The sequence below is a fragment of the Chrysemys picta genome, chromosome 2 (assembly GCF_011386835.1).
Source record: "Chrysemys picta bellii isolate R12L10 chromosome 2, ASM1138683v2, whole genome shotgun sequence".
Lineage (NCBI taxonomy): Eukaryota > Metazoa > Chordata > Testudines > Emydidae > Chrysemys > Chrysemys picta.
The window spans coordinates 157697578-157711363 of record NC_088792.1 but is presented as its reverse complement, the minus strand read 5'-3'; the positions used below and the strand labels follow the sequence as shown (position 1 = coordinate 157711363).

The 13786-nt window shown below is 42.5% G+C and overlaps 1 protein-coding gene across 8 annotated transcripts in view; it reads left to right on the top strand.

Annotated features, from left to right (window-relative positions):
- Window positions 1-13786, top strand: part of SLC25A37 (solute carrier family 25 member 37) — a 54088-nt gene that overhangs the window by 13387 nt on the left and 26915 nt on the right. For 6 of the 8 annotated variants that reach the window (XM_065584517.1, XM_005285152.4, XM_065584519.1 and 3 more), the window contains 3 exons: window positions 4079-4307; window positions 7156-7212; window positions 9018-13786. The exon at window positions 9018-13786 is cut by the window's right edge and continues 511 nt beyond it. In XM_065584517.1, the coding sequence (XP_065440589.1) occupies window positions 4079-4307; window positions 7156-7212; window positions 9018-9538 (807 nt within the window). In that variant the 3' untranslated portion in view covers window positions 9539-13786. Of the gene's footprint in view, window positions 1-4078; window positions 4308-7155 lie in introns of those variants that run through there. The other 2 variants (XM_065584516.1, XM_065584515.1) reach the window with 1 other exon arrangement.

Here is a 13786-nt window from a genome sequence, read left to right as displayed (position 1 = left end):
CCCATTTTCTCTATGGTGTGCAGAAAGGAGAACGTTATGGAAGGACAGTGACTAAAACCACAAGCTGTAAATTAGCCTCTGTCCATTAACAAATGTATGTTGTGGTGGTGGTTTTTTTAGGGGGGGTTGCTGCAAATAAAACAACATGCTGGGAACTAGCTTCCTGTGCCTTGTATCTTTCTTTAATCGGTAGTTCTGTCTAAGTGGGGTTTACTGTACAGGGTTGGCAAAAAAACAGATTTACAGCCTGCAATTCTAGATGTAATGGCAGGCCAGGAGATTCATTTAAATTGCTAAATAACTCCTGATACTGCTCTTGATGGCCCTGGCCAGTAGAATTGAAGGAGTGTTCTTTAGTGGTTAGAGTAGGGGACTGAGAATTGGGATGCCTGGGTTTTCCTCCCTACTCAGTTGCTTTGACAGCATGGACAATTTACATTGTGTCATCTGTGAGGTAGGTAAACGGATGTTCTCAGGTATTAGTATAATAATGTGTAAAGCATTCACGTCCAGGAGTAAAACGTGGCAAAGGAGGGCTTAGTGGCTGAAAATGTCTACGCTAATAGCTGCTTTTTCTGGATGTAATGGATACAGTAGATGGAAGCTTTTTTAATAATCATTTTTTGCTTATCACTGGCTTCTAGGCTGTTAATATCTATGCATTTTGAGCAGGAAAGCTTTGACTTCTTGATTTGCAGTGCTATGAGCATCTTGTAAGTACACTTTCAATGCATTCTGCTTTAGGTACAATAGAAACCCTTCTACTTTCAGACTAATACCACAACTTCATCTTTACTCTGACCTTATGAACCATTCCCTGATAATGAGTGCAGCTCTTACACCTCAGTTTAGTCTCGCCTGTAAAACAGCTGTGTTTTTAAAACCGTGAATTCAAAGACGGATGCAATATTGTTACACTTCTGTGTCAGTCGTAGATATTGTCTTGGTACTGTAAAGTACCAGTACCATATTTCTTAAAGCAGGTATTCTCCAAGACCCTGAGCTTGCGAACACGCATATGAGGTAGGCTGTGTCTATACTGCCAGCGCTACAACACAGCTAAGCTGGTGTAGTGTAGGTGATTGCTACAGTGACTGAGGGTTTTTTTCCATTACTATAGTCAATCTGCCCCCTCGAGAAGCAGTAGCTAGGTTGATAGAAAATTTTTCTATCGACCTAGAGGTATCTATTCTGGGGCTTAGGCAGGGCCGGCTCCAGGCACCAGGCAACCAAGCACTTGGGGTGGCACCTGGTAAGGGGCGGCCAATCTTGGGGTGGCGGGGGGGGGGGCGGCGCGGCATGGCATTCCGCGGGGCGGGGGGCGCTCCGGCGGCGTGGCGCTGGGGGGGGGGGGCAGCGCGGCGGGGGGGTTTCCGGTGGTGCAGTGCTCGGCGGGGGTGGGGGCGGGCTCCGGCGGCCCGGTGCTTTTTTTTGCTGCTTGGGGCAGCAAAAAAGTTAGAGCCGGCCCTGGGCTTAGGATGGCTTTACTATGTCTCTTGGGGGTGAATTTTTCATGCCCCTGACCTACATAGTTGGCTGACCTAAGTTTTAGGTCCAGATCAGGCCCAGCTTTGTGCAAGTGATCTGTTCCATATTTGGAGGGAGGTTAAAATGAGTACAGCAGTGCCCACATCAGGGTATGTCTTATGCAGTCTTTGTAAAACAGAAGATGTAGTATTAGTCTGTGATGGTTCTGTGCGGTCTGATTTTGTCTCATGCAGAATGCACTAAAATACTTTTCAGATCCCTACATCCACCAAAGCAAGTTATAAACTTACTTGGTATTATAGTGGAGGCTGTTAGCCCTTTTCTGACCTTTTAATGGTTATCTTCTGTGTCTAAGAGCTGAGCTGGACAAAGGTGGGGTAATATAAAAGGGATTAATCTTGTAACACCTTTTCAAAGTTTTATTCATAGTTACTTGGGCTTTGTCTACACTACACAGCTTTTAGCGACACGGCCATGTCGCTAAATGTCGGGCAGTATAGACGCTGTTTGTTGGCACTTTTGCCAACAAATACTTCCACCCCCTCTGAGCGGGGTTTGCGTTGTCCGCAGGAGAGCCCTTTACACTGCCACTTGCCAGGACAAAACTTTTGCCTTTCGGGAGGGGGTGGGGGGAGAGCTTTTTTAAACACCTGTGAACGACAATGTCGTTCAATTGGCAGTGTAGACAAAGCCTCAGATACTAAAGCGTTTGCAGAGCTGAGGCCCTAAAGCCTTGGGGATGTGTGAGAGAAGGTGTTTAGTTTTTTTGGAATTTTTTTCCAAAAGCTTAAATAATGACTTCATTGAGTTGCCAAGCACGTACCCTATAGCTATAATACTTTCCATGGAGTGTTCTGAATCAAAGGCATTCAACATCCAGATCCCGTGTCCTCTGGTCAAAACAGACACTGTGGTGTCTTGTCCTATTAAACCGTCTGTCAGGGAAAAGCAGCAGCACTGGAAAACTCTGCTAGTGAGATTAAGGAGGTATGAAGTCTGCTGTCTAATGTTAGAAATGTGGGTAAACTTCCCATTGAACTTCTGTGGAACCTTCTTATTAAGTGGTCAAAATATGGATCCTGTAGGACCAGAGTTCTGTCTTCTGGCGGGGCTGTGTAGCACTGCTTACCAGTCACTTCTCATCTAGATAAACTAGGCTTCTCTAGAGATCTGCTTTTCTTGCTTACAAAATGGAAAGCCTCTTTGCTCTTCTTCCAGGTGGCCTCACCTTTTGACAACATTCTCAAATTACATTTTTTGGGGGGCTGACAAAAATGTGGCTGTGTTTTAGAGGCATGGAATGTTACCGGCTTGTCACTAATTACAAAGCGCTCTGCGCTGCTGTAGGTGGCAATTGAGGTTGAAATAATTCTGTGAGCATTTCTGTAAGAGCATTCCTCACCTTGGAGAAGAGGAGAGAAAATATGGAAGTTTTTGCAGATTCTGGTAAGCAGGCAATACGATATGTTAACACACCCACTAATAGATTGCTTAAAGAGTTGCACAAACTCTGCAAGTTCCCCACCCTGTTGGAGAATTTACTTTTCAGTAATTTCTGCTACACATGACTCTCTAGATCAGTTTTAATTGCCTTGATAAACAGCATCTGCCAGGAAATGACCAAATAATCACTAAAACCAGGCTGAGAGGTGGAATGAGGAAATGGTGTATGGGTTATAACAGGAACAAATTAAAGGCTCAATCCTTCATGCCTTGCTCAACCCAAACTCCCTTAGTGAGGAAATTGGCAAACTTGCTATCTCCTAACTCACCCCATTTGTATGTTCATGCTTTGAATATATGACCACTGAATTATAACCTCCCGAACTAGTCATGCTGAGCATATTTTAAACACTTGATTGTCACTATGGAGTCTTGGACGTAATGCATTATAGTCTAGCTGGCCTAATAGGGTTAATGCATTCCATTGTCCTAGAACTTTGGAAGAGACTGGTTCCTGGGCTCTGTGCCAATGGAGGTGCACTTTTTCTTTTGTGAAAGAGCCCCAAGGGCTTAGGCACTAGCAGCCCCTGCTGGCACAATGCTGGAATGTCTGCAGCATTGGTATGCATTGCACAAACTGTTTCTTGGGTGCCCTTCATCAGAAGAAATCTGCTGCTTGCTTGAGTTCCCTACCACACAGGGAAGGAAAGGTGGAGATGGGGAAAGCTGTGTGTCTGTTACCCTTGGGGATTGCAGTTCTTTAACAAGCTGCAGCTGCTAAGGACTTAACAGAGAAGTCCTTGTCTGGAGGTTAGTATAAGCAAAGGGATCATGGTGTTTTCTGGAATTTTTAAATGTCTGTGATGGAGCGTGTGCTTCTGAGTTTCTAAACTGGGCTTCACAGCTTCAGTGCGGCACCGAGCACATCTTTGGCACTTGCTGAATGTTTTAGATTTTTTCCGTACTGCAGGCTAAGGATTAATATGGCACAATCTGGAGAGGTCAGAGCTCCGCAGAACAGAATTATTCACGTCTCTAACCAGGGAAGCACACATTGGCTCACGGGGGCTTTGCAGCGCTTTAGCACGATTGGCACACCTTGTTCTTTTGAAGACTGCTAATTAAAGTCCTCTTCCTCTTCTTACAGACCCGAATGCAGAGTTTGCAGCCAGATCCCAAAGCCCAGTACAAGAGCGTGTATCAGGCCCTGAAGAAGATTATTCACACTGAAGGCTTCTGGAGGCCTCTACGAGGAATTAACGTCACCATGCTGGGGGCTGGCCCTGCCCATGCAATGTATTTTGCCTGCTATGAAAAAATGAAAAGGACTTTAAGTGACATTATTCACCATGGAGGAAATAGCCACCTGGCCAATGGTATTTTGCAACTGTTTGCAATTAATAGCCTGTCTCTTGCCTGCTTCCTGCTTTTACAGTGGCCTGGCATCCTTGTATCTACTCTGGTGCTTTGGGAAGAACTTGACACTGGCTTTGATTTGTTGCATTCAGCCTGGTCTCGCACAGACACTTGAAGTGTACATGTATTTGGGGGCGGTGGAGAAATATGAGATGCAAAACCTACTTCCAAGTTTCCAAGTGCTCAGCAGCCAGCAGGTTCCATTAGGACACTTACAGCCAGGCATCCCAAAGTGCTCTGCATCCACCATGCCAAGCTCTTCTCGAAAAGCTGGCCCCTTCCTTTGGTGCTTTATGTAGTCACTGGCCTGCTCAGAAAATCCAGCCTCTAGAGAACGTTAACTGGCACTGCGGGACTTTGCTGTGTTAGGGCTCACCAAACATAACGCTCAAGAATTGCAACATATGGTATATCTGCACAGCAGCTGGAAGGTGCGATTCCTAGCTCAGGTAGACATTATACATGCTAACTCTGATTGAACTAGTGCACCAAAAATAGTAGTGTGGTAGCAGTGGCATGGACGGCGACTCAGGCTTGCCATCTGAATAGAACCCCATCCAAGACTCTATTGCCTACTTGCTCGGCTAGCCCCAATCGCCACCTGTGGCATCACAGCCCTGCACAACTTATAGTGCGCTAGCTGGAGCGGCACTGGCATGTCTATACCTGAGCTCGGAATTACATCTCCCAGCTGTTTAGATTTTCCCATAGAGAACAGATTGGCTTTGAAACAAGTTTTCCTGTTGTAGGCTTCCACTCTGAGTGGGCTTCATCTTTCTCCTACTGGGTAGGAGAAACAGAAATAGCTTATTACAAGTTCTATGGGGAGCAGCTTCTTAAAAGGGGATGCTGGGGTGTGTGTGTGTGTCTATATATAGATTAGATGGTTTTTAAAATACATTTTATATATATACATACACACGCACACAGCCCAGTTGCACTATTCAGAACATAATAGTTTCCCTTTTTAATACACAGCAGCTTACTTGGTCAGACAGTGTCTCTGGCAGAGGTACTGCTGGCCACCAGAATGTCGTCTTCCTTCTACCAAAAATAACTTCTGCCACACTGCAAACCATGGGAAGAATCCTCCATCTCAATCAGAAGTTACAGACTGGATGCAGGAATCACTTGGTGAAACCCCGTGGCCTGTTACGCAGGTCAGACTAGAGGACCATGATAGTCCCTCCTGGCCTTAACCTGTGAGATTGAGTCCCAACCTATTGTCATAGCATGTAATTAATTTTGAGGTGGTCTTGAAACTGAACACTATATCGAACGTTATATTTTCAGATGGACCAAGGATTCACTGATGACGGGTGCTTCTAACACTTAACTATCCAATACAATAGCGACATGGTGAATGCCTTTGCATTTTAAAAAAATCAGGGCTTTGTTCTTACTGTGCTGACGTAGGGTTTCTTGGGTTTCCATGCAGTACTCAAAGCAGTGACTGATTGCCAGTTGCATCTGTCTGTCATTTCTGTTTAAACTTCATGCAGCAGAGCAGATCTACACTAGATCTTTTATTAAATTGCTTCATAAAATGCCTTCTCTAAACAGAGGGTTTTGCCAGTTTAGTTATATTAACAAAACCATCTAGTTTGGACACTTATTAGTATAAAAATGCTTATACCAGAATAGCTTATGCAGGTTCCCGTGACCATCATAAACTGTACTGGTATAGCTGTGTCCGCACTAGAGGGTTCTATTGGCATACCTATGTTGATTAGGAGTGTTGTTTTTTTCCCCACACCCTAAGACATTACTATGGGTACATCTACACTACAGGGGGGAGTCGATTTAAGATACGCAAATTCAGCTACGTGAATAGCGTAGCTGAATTCGACGTATCGCAGCCGACTTACCCCGCTGTGAGGACGGCGGCAAAATCTACTTCTGCGGCTTTCTGTCGGCGGCGCTTACTCCCACCTCCGCTGGTGGAGTTAGAGCGCCGATTCAGGGATCGATTGTCGCGTCCCGACGGGACACGATAAATCGATCCCCGAGAGGTCGATTTCTACCCGCTGATTCAGGCGGGTAGTGTAGACCTAGCCTATGCCATTAACACTTAAGTATAGGCCAGGACTTAATGTTTTTTGCTTAACTACTCCTTTAAAGTCATGTGCTCTTATTTCCTACATTTATTTGCCAAAACTGTACAAGTTTTCAGTGGCAACAGTGGAAATTTAAGTTAAATATTGAGAACAAGGAGAACTGACTAGAAAAGCTATTCAGGCAATGGAGGAATTTGTCTCAGGGAGGCTCTGGAAATCTAGCTAGGCTTGAAGTGAAGCTCATCTACCAGTGCTAATTAAGGAATCTGTAAGGCCTTAAATACACTAGAGATTACATTAAACTAAGTTAACTTTAAAAATCAATCTAGGTAAGTTGATGCAAACTCCCGGTTAAAAACACATTTAAACCAGTGTTAACCTTGCTTATATAGCTTGGATATTTTTACACTGCTCTAGTTAAACTGGTGCAGTTTGGTAGCATAGGCGACGCCTGCATCCATTCTGTCATAGGGAAACAAGATTGACTACGTGACTTATCATATTGACTCAACTCCAATGGCCGGCACATTAAGTTGTAGCGGATGTCCTTTCCAGCCCATTCTACGGATGGATTTTTCTCACACTTCCATGAAGAGCTCAGGACTGTTCATTTGAGAATATTCTGTGGGAGCTGAGGCTGTTGCATAACTTTATACACTGCCTGTCTAGAATTGTGACTTAACACTGGTCTAGGTTAACCTACAGAAGCTGTCCAGAATTGTATTGTGAAGGGAACTCTTCTGTTTTGCAGGGATAGCCGGGAGCATGGCCACATTGCTCCATGATGCAGTAATGAATCCGGCTGAAGGTAATGTCCTTTACTGTATGTGGAAATGGAGTTGAATTGGGGGAAGAAAGTAAGTTGCTTGGAAACGCACCAGTTGAGTAGTGTGTAACAACTACTCTTTTTTTTCACTGGCTGTGGGCTAAGGGCCAGGGTAAGCTTGTGCAAAGAAACTGATCACTTCAGTTGAAATTGATGGAACTTCTCAGTTGTGTGGGTTCTTTTTCTCCTAACAGATACTGAGGAATAAAATAGATCCTCCATTTGACTGTTGACATTTTTATCCGCTTCTCTAAGCCAACTATTGAAGAGCAAAACATTCTGAATGCCCTTTTGGCTCTTGTTGTTGTTGTGTTTTTGTTGTTGTTGTTGTTGTTTTTTTTTAAGCCTTCCTAAATCTATAGCCTCTTATTTATTTAAAAAACCAACTGTGTAGCCAGAGATCAGAAAAATAAAAACCAATGTGTCCTGCAAATATGTCATCCAGGCTTAGGTGGAAATTCTGCCCTTGAGCAGCATTCATTGGGTTAGCTGGGTTGGTACCATTCTGAAGGCAGAATATCATCTTGGGGAAATTCTAAGAAAGTTGTTGGTAATTATTCATTCTCTAAGCATGGTACTTGATATTTAAAGCCCTCATGCTATGGTGCTGAGCGCGCGCGCGCACACACACACACGTAGAACGCCTGTTAGTTTCTGCATGGTGTTCCTCACTGTGCATCCTTTTTAAACTGATGGGAAGACTTCTGGGGTGAAATTGGAGTCAGTGGGGCAATGATGTCATTCCAGAGTCTTCTGAGTGTCTCACCTGCACAATAGATCACTTGCAGAGTAACTACTGGCCGGAGCCCATAACTTGCAGTGTTGCATGCAAAATGCACTCTTGGATTTGCACAAACAGACATTATCCACCTAAAGTATCCCAGCACTCCTTATTTCACTCTATGTGGCTTAACATTCACTGCTGCATGTTTATCAGCGTACTGCTGCTGAAGTGTATGTTCTTGATATGCTGTGGCCTTCATGTGTTAGATATCTAAGTGCTTTGTGGAAAATGATGGGAGGGTTCTTAATGTACACTTTAAGGAAAAGTTTTCCTTAAGGGAAAAATATTTATAGTATCAGATTTCACTATATTTCTTGTAACTGTCTGGAGAAGTGTTTTTGCAAAAACTCACAAACTTTCTTTTTTTCTTTCCCACAAAATAGAAATGTTTGGAAATTTCTAGTTTTCAATCTGCTTTGTTGTCGGTTAAAAACATTCTTTGAAGAGGCAACATCATAGTGGCTAATTGGAGCATGGGACCACAAGCCAAGCACTTGTGAGTTGCGCTCCTAGCTCTGCCACTGAGTCTCTACAGCCTTGGACCAAGTCACTTAACACAGTTGTGCTTCCATGGCTGTTATAGGGGTGGTGCTGTGGTGAGTTTTGCAACTGACTTTTAAAGAAGCAGAATCAGCCTCTTAATTTATCTCCGTCATCTCTAAAATTATCTTTGCCTTACTGAGGAATTGAGAGTTCTATCCAGTGTGGAAAAGCTCTATGAAAGGGTGAAGTGTGTAGCTATATTTTTGTTTAAAGACTTGACTAGGATGATTATCACTTAGAAGCATCTGTTGTATCTTCTTGTATCTGCAGCATTATCCACGTAGGGTGCTCCCCATTGGTGTAGGGAAGGTTTGCAGTGTATGTGAATTGGGAGCATAGCTCAAGGTTGGGATGATAATTACAAAAGAACTTGTGTCTAATTTGTTTATCTTTTATCCCATTGGCTGCCTATTCATCCCATCTGGTGCCACGTGACCTCCTGTGGCTGCTACTGAATCAGTGGTGAAGCAGCGGATGCAGATGTACAACTCCCCCTACAAAACAGTCTTGGAGTGCATACGAACAGTGCATAGGACTGAAGGACTGGGTGCCTTCTACCGGAGTTATACCACACAACTCACCATGAACATCCCCTTCCAAGCCATTCACTTCATCACGTACGAGTTCATGCAGGAGCAAATCAACCCGCGCCGGGAATACAACCCCCGCTCGCACATCCTCTCTGGTGCCATCGCGGGAGCCGTGGCTGCCGCTGCCACCACACCCCTTGACGTCTGCAAGACGTTGCTCAACACTCAGGAAAACATGGCCTTGAGTTCGGTGAACATCAGTGGGCACCTCTCAGGAATGGCCAATGCTTTCAGGACAGTTTATCAGCTGGGCGGTATCCCCGGGTATTTCCGAGGGGTGCAGGCTCGTGTCATTTACCAGATGCCTTCAACTGCCATCGCGTGGTCAGTGTATGAATTCTTTAAGTACTTCCTCACGAAGCACAAGCTGGAAAAAAGAGCTCCTTATTGAAAGACGTGACCAGAGCGAGCCTAAGGTTCAGATGACATTTGTATAAACTCTGAGGGATTCGCTCGTGTTGTGAAACATGCAAGATTTCTTGTGGATTCACAATTGAATTTCACTTTTCTGTCGTTGGGGGTGAGGGGAATTAAGTGGTCATTGGAGAAATTTGGCACCCTCTTTGCTAGAATCTGAAGACTTTTTTTAATGTATTTATAGCTTTGGAGAAGTGAAATTACTAACTGATATTTTTTTCCCTCTGGATAAGCTCTAAGATGTAGTGTTACCACTTCACCAGAAAACTTAGACTGCACGGGGGGTGGGGGAGGGGAAATTGTATTGAGATATTCTACAGCAAAGAAATTTAAATATCCTGTCACTGAACAAACTTTTATATATGACATAATATAAAATAGATGGATAATGTTTATCCTTTATTTTTCTATGTAGGAATTTTGTTTTAATACTATTACAGCTGGAAGTTAAGCTGTTTTTAAAAAAAAAAAAAAAAAGGCTGAATTCTTCCATCATGACATGTAAGAACCAAAGCATTTTTTTTTATAGCCAGAATGGCTTTAATCTTAGCATTTAACCCAAAACAGTGGCCAGGATTTTCATTTGTACGTAGGTAAGCTGCCTCCAGTTTTATGGCATCCACTTGACACCTTAAAGGGGCCCGACTTTTAGAAAGTGCTGAGCATATGCTCTCTGAAAATGGTCTGTTTAAGGGGTCTCAAGTTGGGCAGTGAAAATCACTGGTTGCTCTTGAAAAATCTTAGTTTAATTGTTATTCCCATAGCTGACTTATGATTGTACTTGAAAGATGAGCATTTTTGGCAAACCTATTTTAAAGGTACATTTTGTGGCGTTTTAATAGAGAATAGGTTTCATTACTCTTATTTATTCATAATCTTATTTTCCACTAACGCCTCGCTCCTGCTTACACATGAGTAACTGTGCAGGACTCGTGCTCGCTTACATGCAAAACGTTACTCTTGTGCATAAAAGTGTGCAGGAGCAGAGTATCAGTTTACAGTTCTGTAAGACAACTCCTCTTGAATTGTAAGAGTTGCATACTGACCACAAGGAAACTGTCAATCACAGTGCAAAATAAGCCCTTGGAAAGTGAAACCTTAAACAGGAGAACACCAGAATCAAAACCTTTTTGTAAAGCAAAGCCAACAAACAGCAGCTGTTCGTTGTCTGATTGGTATGTATAAATGAAGTGTCCTAAAACCTTAAGTTGAGTGGATTTTAGTCCTTTGGGGACTTTGTTTGCTGCTATGAAATCCTATGCTTTATTTCGTGCTTCTGTAGAAAAGAACTCCGTGCATTAAAAAAAGCACATCTGACCTTCAGTTTTTTTGCAAGCTAGGTTTGTGGATGGCCCCGCTTAGCCTCTATACCTCATCTTCTTACAATGTGATGTTGAATCCAATGTTTACCAAGTATAGATCCTGCGCTTGAGGCTAAGAAAACCATTGACTGCTCTCCCCAAATTAAACCGACCACTGTTGCAAATATAGGGTCTGAATTTTAAATGTCTAATATTTGGTCCTAGTTATCTAATTTAGGTGCAGTAATATTGTAGAAGATGAACAGTTTTTGCTGGTCTAAAGAGCAAAAGCTGAACTTGTTGCTGAACTACAGATGCAGAATTTATTAACTAATAGCCAGTTGGCTACCTAGTTGGGACTAGGTAACATTACAATCAACAAAAAACCTAGCAGGATTTTTCTGGTTTTAGAAATGTAACTGAATAGTAACAACCCCTCTCCCCCCCCCCCCCGCCCCCTTTGAAGGGACATCAGTGTGAAAAGGTTGATTGTACCTGTAAACTGACCACCTACTAGTGAAACAACAAACATTTAAACATTCCTAAAACTGATACTGCAGCAGACGGTATTTCTGTATTGGCTTGTTTTTTCCATTTGACAACTTTGTACAAGATCGTTTTTGCTGTTTCTCCTGTATTTTTTTTTTTTTTGTATGGGTTTTTCACATAGCAATGTAGAAGAACCCTTTTTAAAGGAAAATTATGATCCAAAAGCTGGCTGAGGGCCTGGGAGAACATATAGGACCTGAAGCTACTTTTTCAAGTTGACTAGATTTGAAGTTGGCATTCCTCTAACCCCAAATTAAGCCTTGATTGTGCACCTTGTACCAATGACTTACATTTTTCTGCTCACCTGAATGAGGTGAAAAAGCTTTACCATGTCTAACATTTGCATTTAATTTTTTAACATGGAGTTTTTCATTTAAAGTACAGCTTAGTCTGTATCTATCTAATAATGAAAAATCATCATCAAATTGGGGGATTTCACTAAGGCCTGAGTGAGACCAACTGGCAGTCGGGTCCTTCGCTGTATGGTGGCTTTCATGTGATCTTACTCTGGCATTACACTAAGTTTGGCAAATATTGGTTGACCAATATTTATTTGGGGAAGGTAAATTACTACAGGAAATACTTCTCTGGTGAATGTACATGCAACCTGTATAAATTTTTCTTTACAAATAATAAGGAATTATGAAACATTCTTTTCATGTCTATTGCTATCCCTTATATATATTAACCTTTCCTTTTTTTTTTTTTTTTTTGGACAAGCTTAGTTTTTATTTAGCTTTTCAAAGTGCAGATTTGTAACCTCAGCCTATTGTAAGCATCGTATTGACACTAGAAAGCATTCATGCTCATCTTTGTACCATGAGCTTGGTGTGAAAGCAGATGCAAGCTTGGCAGGGTTTTTAGCCTAAGGTTTTCAAAGGATTTGGAAGCCTGTTTAGATGACTTTGAAAAAATCTCATCCCTAACTTTTAATGAAAAGTGAATGGAGCTGGGGATATGCTCAGTGTATGGAAGAATCTTGTTAAGAATATGCTGAATACAAATCAAGTATGGGTTGGACACAAATCAGCCAAAATACAGGTGAGGTAAACTTTCTGAAAGGTAGGCCTCAGTCTTCTGTGAAGGCTTTTAAGCTTGGTTAGATCAGACTTCAATGAGAAGACTTTTTGTCTGCATTAATTTTTGATAGGTAACCGTTTAATGGGCAAGCAACATTCAAGAAGTATTCCTCAGTTCTTAGCACTTGAAAGTAATTGGTGAATGTGTGTGGTATTTAGAAACTAGTAAACGTTTAGATTGCAGTATTTCAATGATGGTATAATAACAAGTAAACTTTATAGTCCAAGGACCTTCCTCTCCATATCATCCAGCTGCAAAAAAAAATAATCCCTGTAGTGAGGTGAATGTTGATGGTGCTTGGGTATCCAGATTCAAATGGAGGTGGATACTTCACTTGTTCAGGCCCCTTTAAAAATTCCAAATATCACCACCTTGTTCAACAGAAAAAGGGTGGATTTGCACCTATTCAGTCATTTGGTAAAACTTTCACTACTGTTACTGCAGAGAGAACATACAGTGATGTGAGAGTGAGCTGGGATTTGCTCCTGGCTCATGTATTGCAACCTCTTGTGCTGATGAAGCAAGCCAGAGCCCAGCTTCACATTCACAGTCCTGGCGGAGGTTGTAGAGCTGGTAGCTAGAAAGAAAACCCTCTAATATTGCAGTGCAAAATTCCTCTGGAAAATCATGTAGAGCTCCTGCTGTCTCAAATGCCTTGTTTAGACCCTTCTTGGAGCATAACTTTTTTTTATAATTCATTGTGACTCGGGTTTGATGCTAATTGAACGAAGTTTTTTGCCTTCGAATAAGACCAGCTAGAATAGCCTGTTTCCAGCATGAACTTTCTTTAGCGTGTAGAAGTCAACCTCTTAACCTCTGTAGCAACCTGCATGAATTCTTGCAAACGTTTCCTTTTTATTGACTTCTCAGCTTTACCACTTTTGATGACTTCACCCTGGCCAACCTGCAGATAGAGCCTGATCCTATGTCCTTGGAGGCCACTGGAAAGCTTCTATTGTCCTCAGGGATGCAAGATCAGATACGAAGGGCCAGATTTGCAAAGGGCTCAGTGCCTAAAGTTGGTCCCAACTCTTTCAGAAGAGTTGAGTTTCTGTTTTGGTACCAATAGAAGAAGCAAGGTTTTCTGTTTTTCTTTTCTTTTTCTTTTCTTCTCTTCTAGCTTGCACAGCAAGTGCTGATCTCTGCTGAAAATCAAGCTGTTCTAGTGGGATCTCCCATTTGCTGAGTGCTTACAAGAATCTGGCCACTTACTTAGAAATTTACATAGGACTTAAGTTATTTGGAAAATGTGGGTAGTGAGCATTTGAAAACCTAGCCCCTTAACCCTGGGC